The following is a 16769-nucleotide window of genomic DNA, read 5'->3' as shown; positions in this document are numbered from 1 at the left end:
GAGCCACCGGCTGGACTGTCCGGCGGTGCATCCCCCGTGGCCCCGAGCGGCAGGGGCTGGCGCTGGCTGCTCTCCACACCGGGCTCAGGCAGAGGCCTCCCTGGAGGAGGCGTCACGCTGCTCAGAAGGCCCCTGAGGGCTGCTGCCCTGGTGCCTCGCCAGTCCTGACCCTCCTTGTTTAACCCTGAACATAAATCGGAAGGAGAGCAGGATGAGCCCTGTTGTGGGTAGGAAGCAGCCCCGTATCCAGCTGTGTGGAGAAGGACCTCCTTTTGCTCTCGCAGGACATGCCTTGCATTTTCCCTTGTATGTTGCTCAACGGCACTTGTCCCCCCTGCACTCGGGACGTGTCTCCCCAGGCGCGGGTGTCCTCTGGGCGGTCTCTGTAGGCCCCTGTGTTTGTCTCTTTTGTCTGCTCCATCCACATCAGTGAGACTGTGTGAAGACCTACCTCACCGACACTCTTCCATCAGGTTAGATTGTAGTCAGCCTTAAAAAAAAGTTAGGTACCAGCCAAGTGGAGAGAAGCTTTGGTGGATAAACTCAGCTTTTGAGAGTTATTTCGTGGTTTCCAACTGGCCTGTTCTGAGTTGGCCTTTCCATGCAGCCTTCCTTGAGCACACTGCTCATGGCCCCTCCTCTGCTTTAAGGCTCCACTGCTTGCGTTACAGTTGTTGATTCACGTGAGGTTGGCTGGTCTTTCCCCCTCTGTCCTTGAAGGCAGGGACCCTGTGTCTTGGTTCTGAAGAGCTGAGTTCTTGCTGCTTAGCGACAGGGCCTGGCGCCTCGTCGACACTCAGCAAATGCCCTGCAGCCTGCCAGACTCCGCTGCCCTCCACTGTCTCCCAAGTTCGCTCAGAGTCATGTGCAGACCAGTTAATGGCACACTCCACTTTCTCATTATTCCTGAATCGCTGAGCAGGAAACACTTTCCTTTTTTCCAGGAGTACATTCCCTCCCAGCAAGACATCCTGCTCGCCAGAAGGCCCACCAAAGGCATCCATGAGTACGACTTTGAAATCAAGAACGTGCCTTTCAAAATGGTCGACGTGGGCGGCCAGCGGTCAGAGCGGAAGCGCTGGTTCGAGTGCTTCGACAGCGTGACGTCCATACTGTTCCTTGTCTCCTCCAGCGAGTTTGACCAGGTGCTCATGGAGGACCGCCTGACCAACCGCCTGACCGAGTCGCTGAACATTTTTGAAACCATCGTCAATAACCGGGTTTTCAGCAATGTCTCCATAATTCTCTTCTTGAACAAGACAGATTTGCTTGAGGAGAAAGTGCAAATTGTGAGCATCAAAGACTATTTCCTAGAGTTTGAAGGGGACCCCCACTGCTTAAGAGACGTCCAGAAATTCCTGGTGGAGTGCTTCCGCAGCAAGCGCCGGGACCAGCAGCAGAAGCCCCTGTACCACCACTTCACCACCGCCATCAACACCGAGAACATCCGCCTGGTGTTCCGCGACGTCAAGGACACCATCCTGCATGACAACCTCAAGCAGCTGATGCTCCAGTGACGCCCCAAGGGCCCGCCGCCTTCCCGCCTTCCTGTTTTCTGTTCGTTTTATTTTTAAAATAGAAGTTTACAGCAGGAATTAGAACAGTCTTGATTCTGGGTTTAACTCCTTGGAAATCTCAGTCCTCCTCCGGCGACTCTGGCCCCTGGCGGAGGGCTGCCCTCGGCCGACGCCCGTGGGTGCAGCTCCGGCCTCCGTGGACGGGCCCTCCTCCCGCCAGGCCTCAGACACGCTGTCCTTCCGGCTTTGACCCTTCCCCTTCTCAAACAGTGCTCCTGTGGCGCCAAGCATGGCAGGCGCCCTTAGCGCCGCAGGGCGAGCCCGAGGCCGAGCGCGCGCAGGCCCTGGACCGCGCGGGGCGCCGCGGTCGCCGCATGTGGCAGCTGCGCCTGTGCCCAGCCTCGGTGGGCTGGTGGGGAAGGAGGGCCGCTGGGGAAGTTTGCTCTGAGCAGCGGCGGTCCGTAGACCTCCCCGGCTTCGGCCTTCACGTTCTTCTGATTGCTCGTGTCCCCAGCAGTTCTGAGTTTTCTGTGGCTCCTGAAGGCAGTGCTCGGCGTGTGTCTCAGTTCACATAAGGGTGTCTCCTCTGGCGCGGGTGGAAGCTCCCGTGTGGTTCAGGGTGCACAGGCGCGTGCCGTTCCCAGTGTTTTGATCAGAAGCCAAAAGAGTGGAGGGCAGGCTGCCTTTCCCATACTGAGACCTGTCCTCCAGGTGCCATGCAGGAAACACTGGCCGTCACAGCAGCTAGGAAGCGCAGCCTGGCAGCAGAGCTTTCTGAGTAAACCCAGCCCTTCCCGAGGAGAGTTCGTGTTACTCTCAGACTTTGAGCCCCCGGCTCAGACACGGCAGGTCCCACAGTGGGAATCCCTGTCGCACCATCATGGACGTGGTTCGTTCACGCTCCTTCTGTTCCCGTCAGCTCCAGAGGGCAGCATTTATGAGGGGTTTTGGGTTTTTTGGAGCTTGCCAAGGGCAATGTTTTCCTGTCAGACTATCCAGGAAGCCGTTGCTTGAGGTTCTCGTTCCTTCTCGGTGTGTCTCTTCGGAGGCTGTATGTGTTGGCAGCACTGTTGTTCGTGGAATTCCAGCTCTCCTGAGGTGCGTTTGGAAGGTTCAAGGATTCTCTCAAGAATGAGGAGTCGTGTTCAGTTCCTGCTGAAAGATGGTTACGTGTGACCTCCCCCACCACGCCCCCAATTAGAACGCACCCCAGGGAGCTCTGCTGTTAACAGACGCACCCTCTGAGCGCCTCAGAGTGGCTGGGTTTCGGCATTAAGAGGCCCGCCCTGTGGGTTATGTGTGGTGTTGCAGTCGGGTAGAGGAACAGGTGTACAAGGTGAGTTTGGAGAGTCTGGTGGTTTTTCTCCCTTTCCTGAAAACTGTGATTGACTGTGACACCTGCCCCTTCACTGCACAGCTGACTGTGTTCTCAGGTGTTTATAGGCGAGCAGTCCTTGAAAGGCTGGTCAGAGTTCTGGATCCCCCAGCCCTCCCCGGTCGGGCTCTGGGTCTGTGTCGCGGGTGGGTTAGGCTAGGACTCTGCTGGGACCTGACCAGCGCTTGTCGGGCGCCTGACTTTGCTCGCATTTGAAGCTCCTCCATCGCTGCCCCCATAGCTGCCTGTGTGTCCGTGTCCTGGTGATGCTGTGCTGCTGACGTGAGCCCCGCCCTGTGACACAGGCGTCCATGGAGCAGGGCTCGCGCATGTCTGAGCTCTGTGTCCAGTGCTGCTCACTAAACACAAGTGTGTTGTTTAACCTGCAGAGTGAACCATTTCAGGGCACAGCACGTGTGTGTTACACGGAGACTTGGGTGGAGGTCTGTGCGTCAGTTTATCAGGAGGTGGTGTTTCACTCCAGTGAGGGCTAAAGTCAGTTCCGGGTGTGTGCAGTGAGGAGGGATGGTCTCAATCAGGTCCTTGTTCAGATCTCTGATACAAGCCGCACACACTGCCCAGCAAAGCAGAAGTCCCCATTTTGACCACCACAGTCAGATGTTAGAGCACCAAAGAAATGGCATACTATTCTAAGCATTTGAGATTCCTTTCCTGATGGGTGTGGAGTCTCAGAGTCAACTTTCTTTTAAAGTAAAACCTTGAGTATATTCTGAGGCAGTAAATTACTCATACAGGCTTGCTGGTTCAGTCTGAAGGCTTTAGTCACATGTTTTGTGTACTGTATATTTAAACCATGTGAAAGAGTCCTGTACCTGTATCATGAAAACCAGATCTGTTTAAAATACACTGTGTGAAGGGGAGACGGAGATTCGGGGCCAAGCTGCCAGGGTGCCTGCTCCCCCACCCCAGTCTCTAAAAATGTAATTTGAATTTAAAATTCTCCACTGTATTTAACTTTCTAAGTCTTCATGGTTACACTTTGGAGTAAACTGTGCCTAATTCTCCATTACATTCTGTTCTTAGGTCTGAACGTCTTGTTTAATTCTTAAGAAATGTCACACAAGTGTCTTCATTGACCTTGAAGAACCTTACAGTATACAGAGTTGCCTTATAAAGCAAAGAACACCTCAAATTTTGCCTTTTTTTTTTCTTAAATAGGGAAGAGTTTTTGTCAGATATTTTTTCTGAAGATCCAAATAATTTAAAGGCATGCCTCTGCCACTTAAATATTATTTTTAACAACCCACATCATTGCTTGCTGCCAAGTGCTGTATTAAAATGGAATCTTTAGTTGTGTTGTCTGGAACGGGCACCTGATAGCTGGGGCACAAGAGCAGCCGAAGAAGGTGTCACGGAAGCCGCACCACGAGTCCGCCACACGCCGAAGGTCCTCTGGTTAGGCTCTGGTGAGGTTGCCGAGGGAAGTCCTTGTTCAGTGGTTAGTATAAAGCAGGAAGTCAGATTCCCCCACCCCAGGAGTGATTAGAAGTGTTGATTTACATGCACAGAAATCATGGGGTCCATAATTGTTTGTAAGCAGAAATGAGTAAGTCTTAACTTCCAGCATCTGCCCAAATACTTGTATTTATGCTTTTGGTAGGATGTTATTTTCAGCATTAGTACAAATATCCGGTTATGCCTTATTTATATGAAGAATAAAGTTACCAAGTCATGTTCTGCAATGTTCTGAAATTCAAATCACTGTGAGAGAAACCCTCAAATTGGTGCTTTCATTATATAATGAGACATTGCGGCAAAGCCCCAAACCAAGCCATCTGAAACAAGATTCTCTCCTTGCAATCTGTAGAAGTGTTACTTCTGTACATGTATTGAGAAGGCTGCGAATCAGTGTTAACTCTCCATTTCCTGTTTGAACCCGTGAAATCATGCCTGTAAATCTCAGTCACGTTTGTAATAATCTCCCTAATAAACCTAGAGAAAGCCACTCCGTTACCTTTTTATTTCTTTTAATGAAAGAAAGTTTTAGTTGAGGGATCAAAAGCACAGCTTCTGCATGTCTTTTTTTTTTTTTTTTTTTTTCCAGTTGAAAATCTGGCTTTATCTGTCTTTCGCATCATTTCAGCATGCAGAGTTACGTTACTCACAGGGGGTCTGTCCACAGGTCTGTGCTGCTGGACTAAACGTGCTGCTTTTTCCTCCCTTCGTTCTTGTGATAGGATCCAGACTGGCTTTTCAGTGTAGTAAACACGAGGAAGGGAGGGAGTGTGTGAGTGAGTCTCCACGTTCCAGATAAACAGGAAGCATTCCCATTATTTTATGGTACGAGGTTAGGGCTTCATAAGTTTATAGAGAGTAAAAAGTGAAGTGAAGTTGCTCAGTCGTGTCCGACTCTTTGCAACCCCATGGACCGAGGAGCCTGGTACCTCAGTCCATGGGATTTTCCAGGCAAGAGTACTGGAGTGGGGTGCCATTTCCTTCTCCAGGGGATCTTCCCGACCCAGGGATGGAACCCGGGTCTCCTGCATCGGAGGCAGACGCTTTACCGTCTGAGCCCCCAGGGAAGCCCAGTAGATAGTAAAGTCAAGTCTAAACCTGGACACTTGTAATCAAGTTGAACTTCGTGGGTTTTTCAGACACCATCAGCTTGCTGCTGGCCTTAGCAGATGAGTGACTGTTCACAGAGCTTGCAGTACACACTAGCGTTCTTCTGTCTGTACTTGAATGTAGTTAGCATGAAGAGCTCATCCTCGCAGCGTCTAGGTCTAAGCGTCTGATTTCCAATGGCAGGGCTTACATGGAACAAAAAATGTCAGTGGTAGGGCAGTGATTGCTGGGTTGGCCAGAGGTTTTGCGACCTTTCCGAAATGGCATCAGCTCTGATAGTGATGAAGGTTGCAGATGGACGGAAGCAGGGCCCCGGGAGGCAGTGCGATGGTCGTCCGAGAGTCTCCTGATAGAAGGATGCACCTTACGCAGCCTCTGATCTGGGCTTTCTCTGGAAATCCTGTCTGTAGCACTTCTTGCCACAGTTAAGTGTTGTGTTCATCCTCAGTCATGCCTGTTGAGGGGTTAATTCCTGGAAAGGACCTGTAACTGCAGCAGACTATACCGTTTACCCTTTCTTTACCTCTTACTTGAAAGTAGAATTGCAAAATGTTGAAATGGCTTTTCCCTGCTACTCCAGCGTGGTGGAGCTCATTTACCACAGAAGCCTTATCAAAAAGTCTTATTTTGTAACAACCTGGTAGATACTGTACCTAACAACATGATTTGTATTAGCTCTGTATCAAAGTATTCGCGGCTTCAGATTTTTTAACATCTCTCTGTTTGTAACTCCGAGAACTGAGCACATCATCTGGTCATTGTTGTACATTTTTTTTTCTGTCAGTGTTTTAGGATTGGCAATAAATTATCTCTACAGGAGGTCTGAAAGTGGAAAGAATGACTTGATAAAATGAATTCCTAGCCATCAAGGCTTTTTAGTTTTGTACATATTTTGCAAAAATTTTGCCTCTTGCTATTAATATTTGCTTTGTAAAAATTACTGACGTTTAATAAACATTTATAAACTGTTCCATACTATGATGTTATTTAAACTAACTCTTTGATTCATGTCAAGAGTAAAGCAGATACTTAACGTCTGAAAGAAGCTCCACCCAGTAGCTGGAACCTCAGAAATCTTGCTTCTGGCAGATCTCTGGTGAAACTCTGACTTAAGTTAGTCAGTAAATGTTTCCTCGCTGAAGAAGGGATGTGGACTTCAAGGAAGTTCCCACACACTCGTTTTGCTGTGGCAGCCGGGAGCAGGAAACGCCGCCTTTTCTCTCTGCTGCTCTTAGAATCTCTGAAGTTGTGCACAGGTGTCTGAGCTCACAGTTTGCCCTTCTGCAGGTCTAACACTGTTAGGTCTTTTGAAGCTGAAATGGCGTTTTAAGAGCAAACTGATAGGATACCACTCCTTTTATTGTTTCAAGGAACACTATAATTTACCGAAAAATTGCAAAAAGAGCAGTTTCCTAAAACTCCGCACTGTGGGTGATAGTTTTCCCCGGGTAACATCTTGAACTGTCCTGGTTGATGTCATCTTGCGTTACACGCATGTCCCATCATAGTGCATGTGTTAAAATTAATGAACCAGTGTTGATACTTTATTCTTAACTAAACCTGTACTTCATTCAGATCTTGGTTTTTCCCTGCTGCCCCTTTCTGTTCGGAGTCCGTCCACCCAGGACACCATCTTAGGATGATGTGCCCTGTCTGTCTGGGCTCCTCTGGGCCGTCACAGCCTCGCAGACCCCCCTCACTCTGGTGGCCTCGGCGGTTTGAGGAGGGATGCTGGCCGGCGTTGAGTCGGCCGTCCCTCTTTCAGGAGCAGCCTGGTGTCCTCCTCGTGATTAGACGGGGCTCTGTGTCCGGGACCTCAGAGGTGAAGTCGCGCTCGTGCAGGGACGCCAGTCGTCCTTTCGCTTTGCAGCTTCAGCTCAATTAGAAGTCGTTTGTCGATGACTGGGTCTGTGTACTCCTCTCCTTAACTGCTGCTGCAGGATTTTTGTTCCCCGGAGCAGAGTAAACGGGCTTTTCCTACCATGGGGACTGCAGATCAGGTGTGAACTGCAATTCGTGGTGATGGCTGTAATCCAGGGCTCGTTGGTTCCAGGCGTTTCTGGCAAAAATTGTGCCCAAGGACTCAATATTTACTGTGTGATTTCCCTGATAACCGCAAGGAAAATTGAGAAAAATCTGGAGGTACTTCCAAATCTACAAATACGTACCAATCTGTAGGCTGCAAACAGGCTTTCTTTGTGAAATTTAAGATCTTTTAAAATTGAAACTAAACTCACTTGTGCATTTGAATTGCCCAAAGCAAACCCAGAGGTCTTAAAAAAAAAAAAGAAAATCCCACAACCTTTCTTCTTCTGTTGTTGGAACAAGAGAATGATCATTTGTCAATAGAGACGGCTAAAAACCTGTTGTCCAGGAGAGTGCTGGGCACCGTGGACATGGCTGATTGGCAGTCACGTCGCCATGGCAAAATGGCCTGCTCCGCAGCCCAGAATGTGGGTTTCTGAAAGAGAAAAGAGACTTCTGTCCCTTGAGAATGCAGGAAACTCGCAGTTGGGTTAAACCAGAAGTTTGTTTGGGTGACAGGAAATTTGGCAAACCCTGGAAAAAACAAAAAGGCTTGGGCACTGTTTTAAAAGCCATACTATTTAACTTTCCCTTGGGAGTGAGTGGGGCCCCTGGCAGACAGAGCTGCAGCTGGAGCAAGGAGGGGCAGAAACACTGCCACGACCCCCCGAGCGTCCTTATCTTCACACCCACCACGACGACGAGAGGCTTCCGCGGGGCTCCATCCGAGGGCACCTCGGGGCAGAGGCCCCAGGGAGGCAGGAGGCTGTTCCCACCAGGATGAGCGACTGTGCGCAGTGTTGCTTGGTCTCCTCCCCATGAAGTTACATGAAAGGAAGACAAGCAGGGAAGCCTCTCTAAGAGTTGATCGTTTTGTCAGCCGACTTCACGGCCACTTTAGATTTGGGCTGGACTTCCCGCCCGTCAAACGTGGGAGAAGGGAGAGAGCAAACTCCTAAGATGCTACGAGGCCCGACACTGTCGACCTCGGGAGAGGAGCGGTGTGCGTGCTCTCTTCTGTTCTCCGTGGAAAATCCCAGTTCTTGTCAGCTTTGTGAGAATTCACTCGCTGGTTTCGTTTTACGCCAGAGTGAGTCCACTGAAACGATCTTGAGAAAGAGACCATCACAGCACCCAGGCTCTGCAGACAGGAAAGTGTGTGGTGTCCAGGCCGTCCCTGCATTTCTGTAGTGGGTGGTAGTTCTGGGGGACGATGCAATGAGTCAGTGTCACAGAGGGTGAGGGTCTTCTCAGGTGGTCCAGCAGGGACGATGCCACACTGCCAATGCAGGGGGCGTGGGTTCCATCTCTGGTCGGGGAACTAGAGCCGGCGTGCCACCACAAAGATCCTACATGCCACAGCTAAGACCCAGCATGGGCAAATAAATATATACATTTTTGAAAGAGGGGTGGCTGCCTGGTTTCACGGCAACAATGACACTCGGTGTGGCACACGCGCCCTAGACGCGCCCCTTTCTTTACTCATCGACACTCTGTTCTGTGCTGTGCTGGGTCTTTGCTGCTGCGGTGAGTGAGGACTACTCTCTGGAGGTGGAGCACGGGCTCTGGAGCACAGGAGCACTCTGTGGAGCACTCTCTGGAGCACTTCACAGATCAGAAGTCAAGCCCGTGTCTCCTGCTTGGGCAGGCAAGCTCTTTACCTCTGAGCCACCGGGGAAGCCCCAGCACAGCCCTTTCTAAAGCACAGGAAACAACTGCTCAAACCTCCGCCCAACATTCAAGGCATCATCCTCCCTCTCCAGCCAGCCTGCCCCTCCTGCTTCCTTCATTCCAGCTGAACCACACGGCTGTTTGCCGGACGCCTCTCCCCTGGTTCTCTCTGCTACAGGCAAAATCCTGCTAAGGGCTTCCCTTGTAGCTCAGCGGTTAAGAATTCACCAGGCCTTGCAGGAGACGTGGGTTCCACCCCTCGGTCGAATTTATGCTCTTGAACTGTGATGCTGGAGAAGACTCTTGAGAGTCCCTTGGACAGCGAGGAGAGCCAACCAATCCATCCTAAAGGAAATCCACTCTGAATATTCATTGGAAGGACTGATGCTGAAGCTGAAGCTCCAATACTTTGGCCACCTGATGCGAAGAGCTGACTCACTGGAAAGACCCTGATGCTGGGGAAGATTGAAGGCAGGAAGAAAAGGGGACAACAGAGGATGAGGTGGTTGGATGGCATCACCGACTCAACGGACAAGAATTTGAGCAAGCTCTGGGAGACAGTCAGTGATAGACGAGCCTGGCGTGCTGCAGTCCATGGCATCACAAAGAGTTGGACATGACTTACGACTGAACAACAGCAAATCTCACGTGCTCTTTGAGGCTGCAAGAGAGGGAGACGGCAGGACGGCTTCCACCCCAGGCTGCAGCTGTCTCAGGGCAGTTCCTGTGGAGCCGCTGATGTCCACACTGAGCTCTTCTGCTCGGTGGTGATGCGAACCCAACATTATTACATGCATGCTTTCACGGTGCACCCGTCTGACATGTCTGACTCCCCAAGAGGCACAACACAGGGTCCCCTTCTTAGAAGACTTGCTGCCCCGTTGGGACGGAGACTGAGGGGAGCCAGCCTGAGGGGTGAAGAGAGCTCAGCCCGCCCTTGGGGACAAGCGGCCCGTCAGTGGATGGCCGCTAACTTAGAGTGGCCTGGTTAGACTGACTGTCAGGGGATAAGGAGCTCGAGCTCCAGGGCTCCCATGTTCTTTGCTACTCCCAGATTCTTGAAAGCCTTCTGGAATATTCCAACTTGCAACAAAAATAGTCCATAGTGTAATATAGGATTTTGGTCTATAATACAAAATTCCTATGATAAGGTCTTCAAGTTTTCCTGAAAAAAAAAAAAAACAACAGGATTTTTTTTGGGGAAAATTATAACTACATGTCTCTGAAGACTCTAGGGGTAACTCAACAGATTTTTGGAAAATTTATCATCACTTCCCCCCACCACCAGGGTGTTGTCATCTTTTCCTGCCCTCTTTTCCTCATGGAGAATGTCCTTGTAATAGGCCACAGATATTCCAGTGTGTTGTCTTTCTGAGGTGCTGAAAGTTAGGTTCTGAGGTCCTCAAAAACTCACTGGAGCATTCAGGTATATGAAAGTCAGATTCACTCATTGTCTGGTCATTATCTCAGTTCAACCTGCAGTAAAAAGTACTCTAGTAGGAACTGAAGTCCGTGCAGCCACTGTGGAAAGCAGTATGGAGGTTCCTCGTAAAACTAAAAATGATTCAGCCAGCCCACTCCTGGGCCTGTATCTAGAGAAAACTATGATTCAAAAAGATACATGTATCCCAGTGTTCATAACAGCACTGTTTACAATTGCCAGGACGTGGAAACAACCAAAAGATGTGTCGACAGAGGAAAGGCTAAGAAGTCTGGCCCATAGACACAGTGGGGCATCACTCCGCCATAAAAGAGACCGAAAGGATGCCATTTGCAGCAACGTGGACGGACCGAGAGATGAGCATAATGAATGAACCGAGTCAGACAGAGACAAGCACCATGATATCACTTACATGTGGAATCCAGAATATTACAGATGAACCCACCTAGGAAGCAGGAACAGACTGACACTTGTGGTGGCCAAGGGCGAGGGGCTGGGGGCTTCGGGAAGCGATGGAACGGGAGATTGGGGTTAGCAGATGTAAGCTTCTGTATTTATTAATACAGTGGATAGACTACAAGGTCCTACTGTATAGCATAGGAAAGTATATTCAATGTCCTAGATTAAACCATAATGGAAAAGAACATTTTTAATATGTGTGCATGCATGCTAAGTCCCTGCAGTCATATCTGACTCTTTGTAACCCCATGGACTGTAGCCCACCAGGCTCCTCTGTCCATGGGGTTTCCCAGGCGAGAATACTGGAGTGGGTTGCCATTTCCTCCTCCAGGGGATCTTCCCGACCCAGGGATGGAACCCAGGTCTCCCGCATTGCAGGCAGATTGTTTACCACTGAGCCACCAGGGAAGCCTGTGATGAGAATCCAGGAGCTCCTGGGAATCTTCTCTCCAACGCCTCTTGGTGAAGCTCTGTCTGTTGTTCAGCCGCCAAGTCGCGTCCGGCTCTTCGCAGCCCGTAGGCTGCGGCACTGCACTCTCTCACCCTTCACCGTCTCCCGGAGCTTTGCTCAAACTCTCGTCCATCGAGTCGGTGATGCCATCCAGCCATCTCATCCTCTGTCGCCCCCTTCTCCTCCTGCCCTGTTTCCCAGCATCAGGGTCTTTTCCAGTAATCTGGCTTTTCACATCAGGTGGCCAAAGTATTGGAGCTTCAGCATCAGTCCTTGCAGTGAATATTATATTCTCGATATAAGACCAAAAACTTTTGGTTTAAAAAAAAATCACCCCAATTTTACTATTCTACACAACCACTAAAAATAAATTCAGTATTTCTGTCTAGTCCATTTTCTGTATATATGATTCATTAACATGTCATTAGCTTAAGTCCCAGTGATAATTAAATAGCTGTTTATTTCACCTTGTGCTTGCCTGTATCTTTCTACTTCGACTTCTTGCCAAAGCTAGTGGGGCGAACTGTTCTTACAGAAGCAACTATGGGACTTCCCTAGTGGCCAGTGGTTAGGAGTCCTCCTGTGAATGTGGGGGACTTGGGGTCTCTCTCTGGTCCGGGAAGATCCCATATGTCTCGGAGCAGCTGAGCCCGTGCACCACAATGACTGACCCGGCACTCTGGAGCCCGGGAACCATAGCTCCTGAAGGCCGGCTGCCTGGGGCCTGCGCTGCATACGGAGAGGCTGCCGCCTCGAGAGGCCCATGCACACACCCAGAGAGCAGCTCCGAGAGAGCCCTGTGCAGCAGTGAGGCCCAGAGCAGACAAAACAACTTAAATTAAATAAGTAATACAATTATTTAAAAGAGAAACGATGATTAAATTTCTGTTCACATGCCTACTTTGTGTTCAACTTTCTGCAAATCAGATGATTTCTGAGTCCGGGCATTTGCTTCTGAAATCATCCTATGTTCTCATAAATCCCACATCTCTATGGCCTTCCAGGTTTTCCTGAGCATCCAACCTCAGATTCTTTGTGGTACCGTTGAGCAGAACTCTTTAGAACTGACCCTGCATTCCATGTTATCGCTGGTATTGTGAAAAACATTCTCGCTTTCCGTACGCTATCTCTAGATCTGATAGAAAATAATTTTTCACCCATTTAACAATGAAAAATAATGACTTTTTAAATTTACTTATTTATAATTGAAGGGTCATCGCTTTACAGAATTTTGTTGTTATCTGCCAAATGTCAATGTGAATCAGCCATAGGTACACATATATTTATACCGATGCATATACATTTTATTTCAACGTCATAAAATTAAATGTCAGTATCGTTTCATCGCTCTTCTGTTGGTTTGGGGGCTTCTTGTGGTGGTGAGTTCACGTGCCCAGCAGCAGGGGTGTGTCCAAGGAGGTCCTCATGGTTGTTTAGAGAAACCAGCTCTAAACTGAGAGCAGAGCTCAGAAGGGTGCTTAGTTACCAAGCTTGGGTTTTTATTCACTGGCGACTTGATACTTGTCTCTGGCACAGTAACCAAGATCTTTGTAGCAATGCCCAAATAAGAATTTGAGCTCTCAAAAAGCACATGAAAAGATGCTCAAAATCACTTAACCGTCAGGGAAATGCAAATCAAAACCACAAATGAGAACCACTTCACACTTACTAGGATGGCTGCTGCTAAGTTGCTTCCGTCGTGTCCGACTCTGCGACCCCATAGATGGCAGCCCATCAGGCTCCTCTGTCTATGGGATTCTCCAGGCAAGAATACTAGAGTGGGTTGCCATTTCCATCTCCATACTAGGATGGCTAGAATTTTTAAAAAAGGACCATAACAAGTGTTGGTGAGATGGAGGAGAATCTGAACCTTCATTGACTGCTGGTGAGATTGTTTTCCTTTAGAATACAGTCAGGGCCTCAAAATGTTAAATACAGTTATACTCAGCTGCTCAGTCGTGCCCAGCTCTTTGTGACCGCGTGGACTGTGGCCCGCCAGTGTCCTCTTCAATGGGATTTTCCAGGGTCCTCTTCAGTGGGATTTCCCAGGCAAGAACACCGAAGAGTGTTGCCATTTCCTCTTGCAGGATCTTCCCGACCTAGGGATTGAACTTATATATTTCTTGCATATCCTGCATTGGTGGGTGGATTCTTTACCAGTGAGCCACCTGGGAAGACAGAGTTATCATATCATCCAGCAATCCGCCCCCCGCCGGGTGTTTACCCCAGAGAAGTGTCAACACATCCATACAAAAATGTGTACGTGAGCAGTCAGAGCAGCTTTATTTATAATAGAGAAAAAAAAGAGAACAACCCCAACGTCCAGCCACTGACGTGGATAAAACGGGGAAGATTCGTACAGCAGAATATTACTCAATAAAATGAATGAAGTACTGACGCGCATTACAACATCGATGGCCTTGGAAACATGTTAAGTTAAAGAAGATGGGTATATCTTTATAATCACATTATATGATTCCATAAATATGAAATATCCCACACAGGCAAATCTATAGAGAGAGAACGCATGTTAGTGCTGGCCTGGGGCTGCTGGGATGGGAGATGGGATGAGTCTCTTTGGGGTCTGATGGTCTTGTTCTCAAATAAGAGTTTCCTATTAGTCCAGTGGTCAGGACTCTACTCTTTCACTGCTATGGACCCACGGTGCAATCCTTGGTCAGGGAACTAAGATCCCACATGGCCAAAAAAAAAAAAAAAAATTTAAAGTCTTAGTTCAGCTGTACTTCAATTTAAAAAACAGATTAAAAAGTAATAAAATAGATTAACGCATGGCACAGAAAAAAAAATCAGGTCTAGGTCACAGATATGGTTGCCTAACTGTTAATTGACTAAAAACTGTTGAATTGTGTATTTAAATCTGTGAATTTTATAGTATATTAATTAGATACATGGTAGGACTGTTTTTGCAGGAAAGAATCTGAGCCTTCATTCAGTCACACACACAAAGACTAAAACTAAACACCAAAATGTTAACTTTTTTTTGGAGGGATGGTAATCACAAGACACCTTGTCTCCTCCACACTTGCTAACTTTTCTATAGAGACAAGCAGGACGAAGACATTCTGGGCAGAGGGCACAGCAGGTGCAGAGGCCCTGAGGCCTGGGCTCACCCGGGAGGAGGGGGCGGGCTGCGGGGGGATAGGACGGAGCAGCAAGACCCAGAGTCAGAGACAGAACAAGGGCAAAATCAGAAGCTTTCAGTCGGGGCGACTGACTTTCCATCCGAGAACCATGGCCCAGTTCATCCATAACTTTGCAGAGAAGCCCCCAGTGCTGGTTAAGTCTGCAGCAACTTACTCAAAGCCTCAATTGGCTGCATTTTGGGACAAAATGCCAAAAAAGATGATCCATATGCAAAATGGAAGCAGTGACAGACTTTATCTTTTTGGGCTCCAGGATCACTGCAGAGGGTGACAGCAGCCATGAAATTAAAAGACGCTTGCTCCTTGGAAGAAAAGTTATGACCAACCTAGACTGCATATTAAAAAGCAGGGACATTACTTTGCCAACAAAGAGCCGTCTAGTCAGAGCTATGGTTTTTCCAGTAGTCATGTATGGATGTGAGAGTTGGACGAAAAGAAAGCTGAGCACAGAAGAATTGATGCTTTTGAACTGTGGTGTTGGAGAAGACTCTTGAGAGTCCTTTGGACAGTAAGGAGATCCAACCAGTCCATCCTAAAGGAGATCAGTCCTGGATGTTCACTGGAAGGACTGATGCTGAAGCTGAAACTCCAATACTCTGGCCACCTGATGTGAAGAACTGACTCATTGGAAAAGACCCTGATGCTGGGAAAGATTAAGGGCAGGAGGAGGAGGGGCGACAGAGATGGTTGGATGGCATCACTGACTCAATGGACCTGAGTTTGAGGAAGCTCCGGGAGTTGGTGATGGACAGGGAGGCCTGGTGTGCTGCAGCTCATGGGGTCGCAAAGAGCCAGACACGACTGAGTGACTGAACTGAATAGTGTTCAAGCCACTAGCTTCAATCAGTTCCCAGTTAAAGCAGCTCTCCTGGGTGGTTTGGTGACCACTGAGCTGTGGATGTGGTTTCATGCTGGTGAGATCATAGCCAAGTGTGGCATCACTGGTTGTGATGTTTGAAGACCAATACGTAACGTGATCATGTTTGCTTTATTATTCGGGTGTTCTTGGACCATGTGTGAGCAGCCTGGTATTTGAATAAAATAAGACAACAGGTCAAAAAAAAAACTGTTTTTTGTGCTATTCTTTATTTTTTTAAGTTTTCATAATTTTATTTATTCATCAATTTTTGGCCATGCTGAGTCTTCATTGCTGAAGGGGCTCCTCTCGAGTTGCGGTATGCAGGCTTCTCCTCGCGGCGCTTCTCGCTATGGAGCCTGGGCTCCTGGCCGAGCGGGCTCCGGTGGTTTGCGGGCACAGGCTCTAGGGCACAGGGGTATCGCCCCTTGGCCTGTGGAATCTTCCTGGACCAGGGTTCAGACCCATGTCTCGCACACTGGCAGGTGGGTTCTTTACCACTGAGACACCAAGAAAGCCCCTCGTTGTGCTATTCTTTTAAATGCTGTGATCGTTTGGAAATTGTTCATAGAAGAAGTTAGCAAAAAAGAAAGAGATCATAGTCTTGTGCGGGTAGTAAGTGTAAAAACCACCTCAGAGCCGAGCCGGAGGCGTTTGGGGTGGAGTTTCGCCGGCCCCCTAACATCAAGACGCTTTCAGCCCCGGTCTGGTCCTCACGTGGTTACCCTGTGTCCCCCAGGGGGCTGCACTTTTCCCCACCAGGCTCTGTGCGTGTTGTTTCTTTAATGGTCTCTCTGTTCAATGACACAAGAGGTGCACACGGCCGAGGCCAGCACAGGACAGGCACACTAAATGCTTTCCACCCAAGTTTCGACTCTGAATGATTTCCTGGGGACTCCACTGCTATTTCTTTCCTCTGTTTTAAGGGCTGAGGACAGGGTGCTTCTGCCATTGATCAACAAGAACATGGGCTTTGAAGTTTTAAGAAGAACATGGATTCAAACCCCCAGGCTTCTCTGCTGTGTGACTTTAGGCAGATGCCTTGCCTTTCTGGGCACTGGGCGCCTCACCGCAGACACCTGTACGGCAAGTTTGTTTGTACACCATCAAAGCAGAAACGGCCCCGGGGCCAGAGGTAGAAACTGAGGGGAGCTATTAGGTCAGCCAAACCATTTGGGTTTTTTGCAAGATGTATTGGAAGAACCCAAACAAACCTTTTGGCCA

At 48.9% G+C, this 16769-nt stretch overlaps 1 protein-coding gene across 1 annotated transcript in view; it reads left to right on the top strand.

The window, feature by feature from the left end:
- Positions 1 to 6449, top strand: part of GNA13 (G protein subunit alpha 13) — a 33299-nt gene extending 26850 nt beyond the window's left edge. The window contains exon 4 of the mRNA XM_015098989.4: positions 945 to 6449. Coding sequence (XP_014954475.2) covers positions 945 to 1517 — 573 coding nt within the window. The 3' untranslated portion in view covers positions 1518 to 6449. The remainder of the gene's footprint in view (positions 1 to 944) is intronic.
- The last annotated feature ends 10320 nt before the right edge of the window (positions 6450 to 16769 follow it).

This window comes from Ovis aries, chromosome 11, assembly GCF_016772045.2.
Source record: "Ovis aries strain OAR_USU_Benz2616 breed Rambouillet chromosome 11, ARS-UI_Ramb_v3.0, whole genome shotgun sequence".
NCBI classification, from domain to species: Eukaryota; Metazoa; Chordata; class Mammalia; order Artiodactyla; family Bovidae; genus Ovis; species Ovis aries.
The sequence above is the reverse complement of the archived record's forward strand: the minus strand, read 5'-3'. Positions and strand labels throughout refer to the sequence as shown.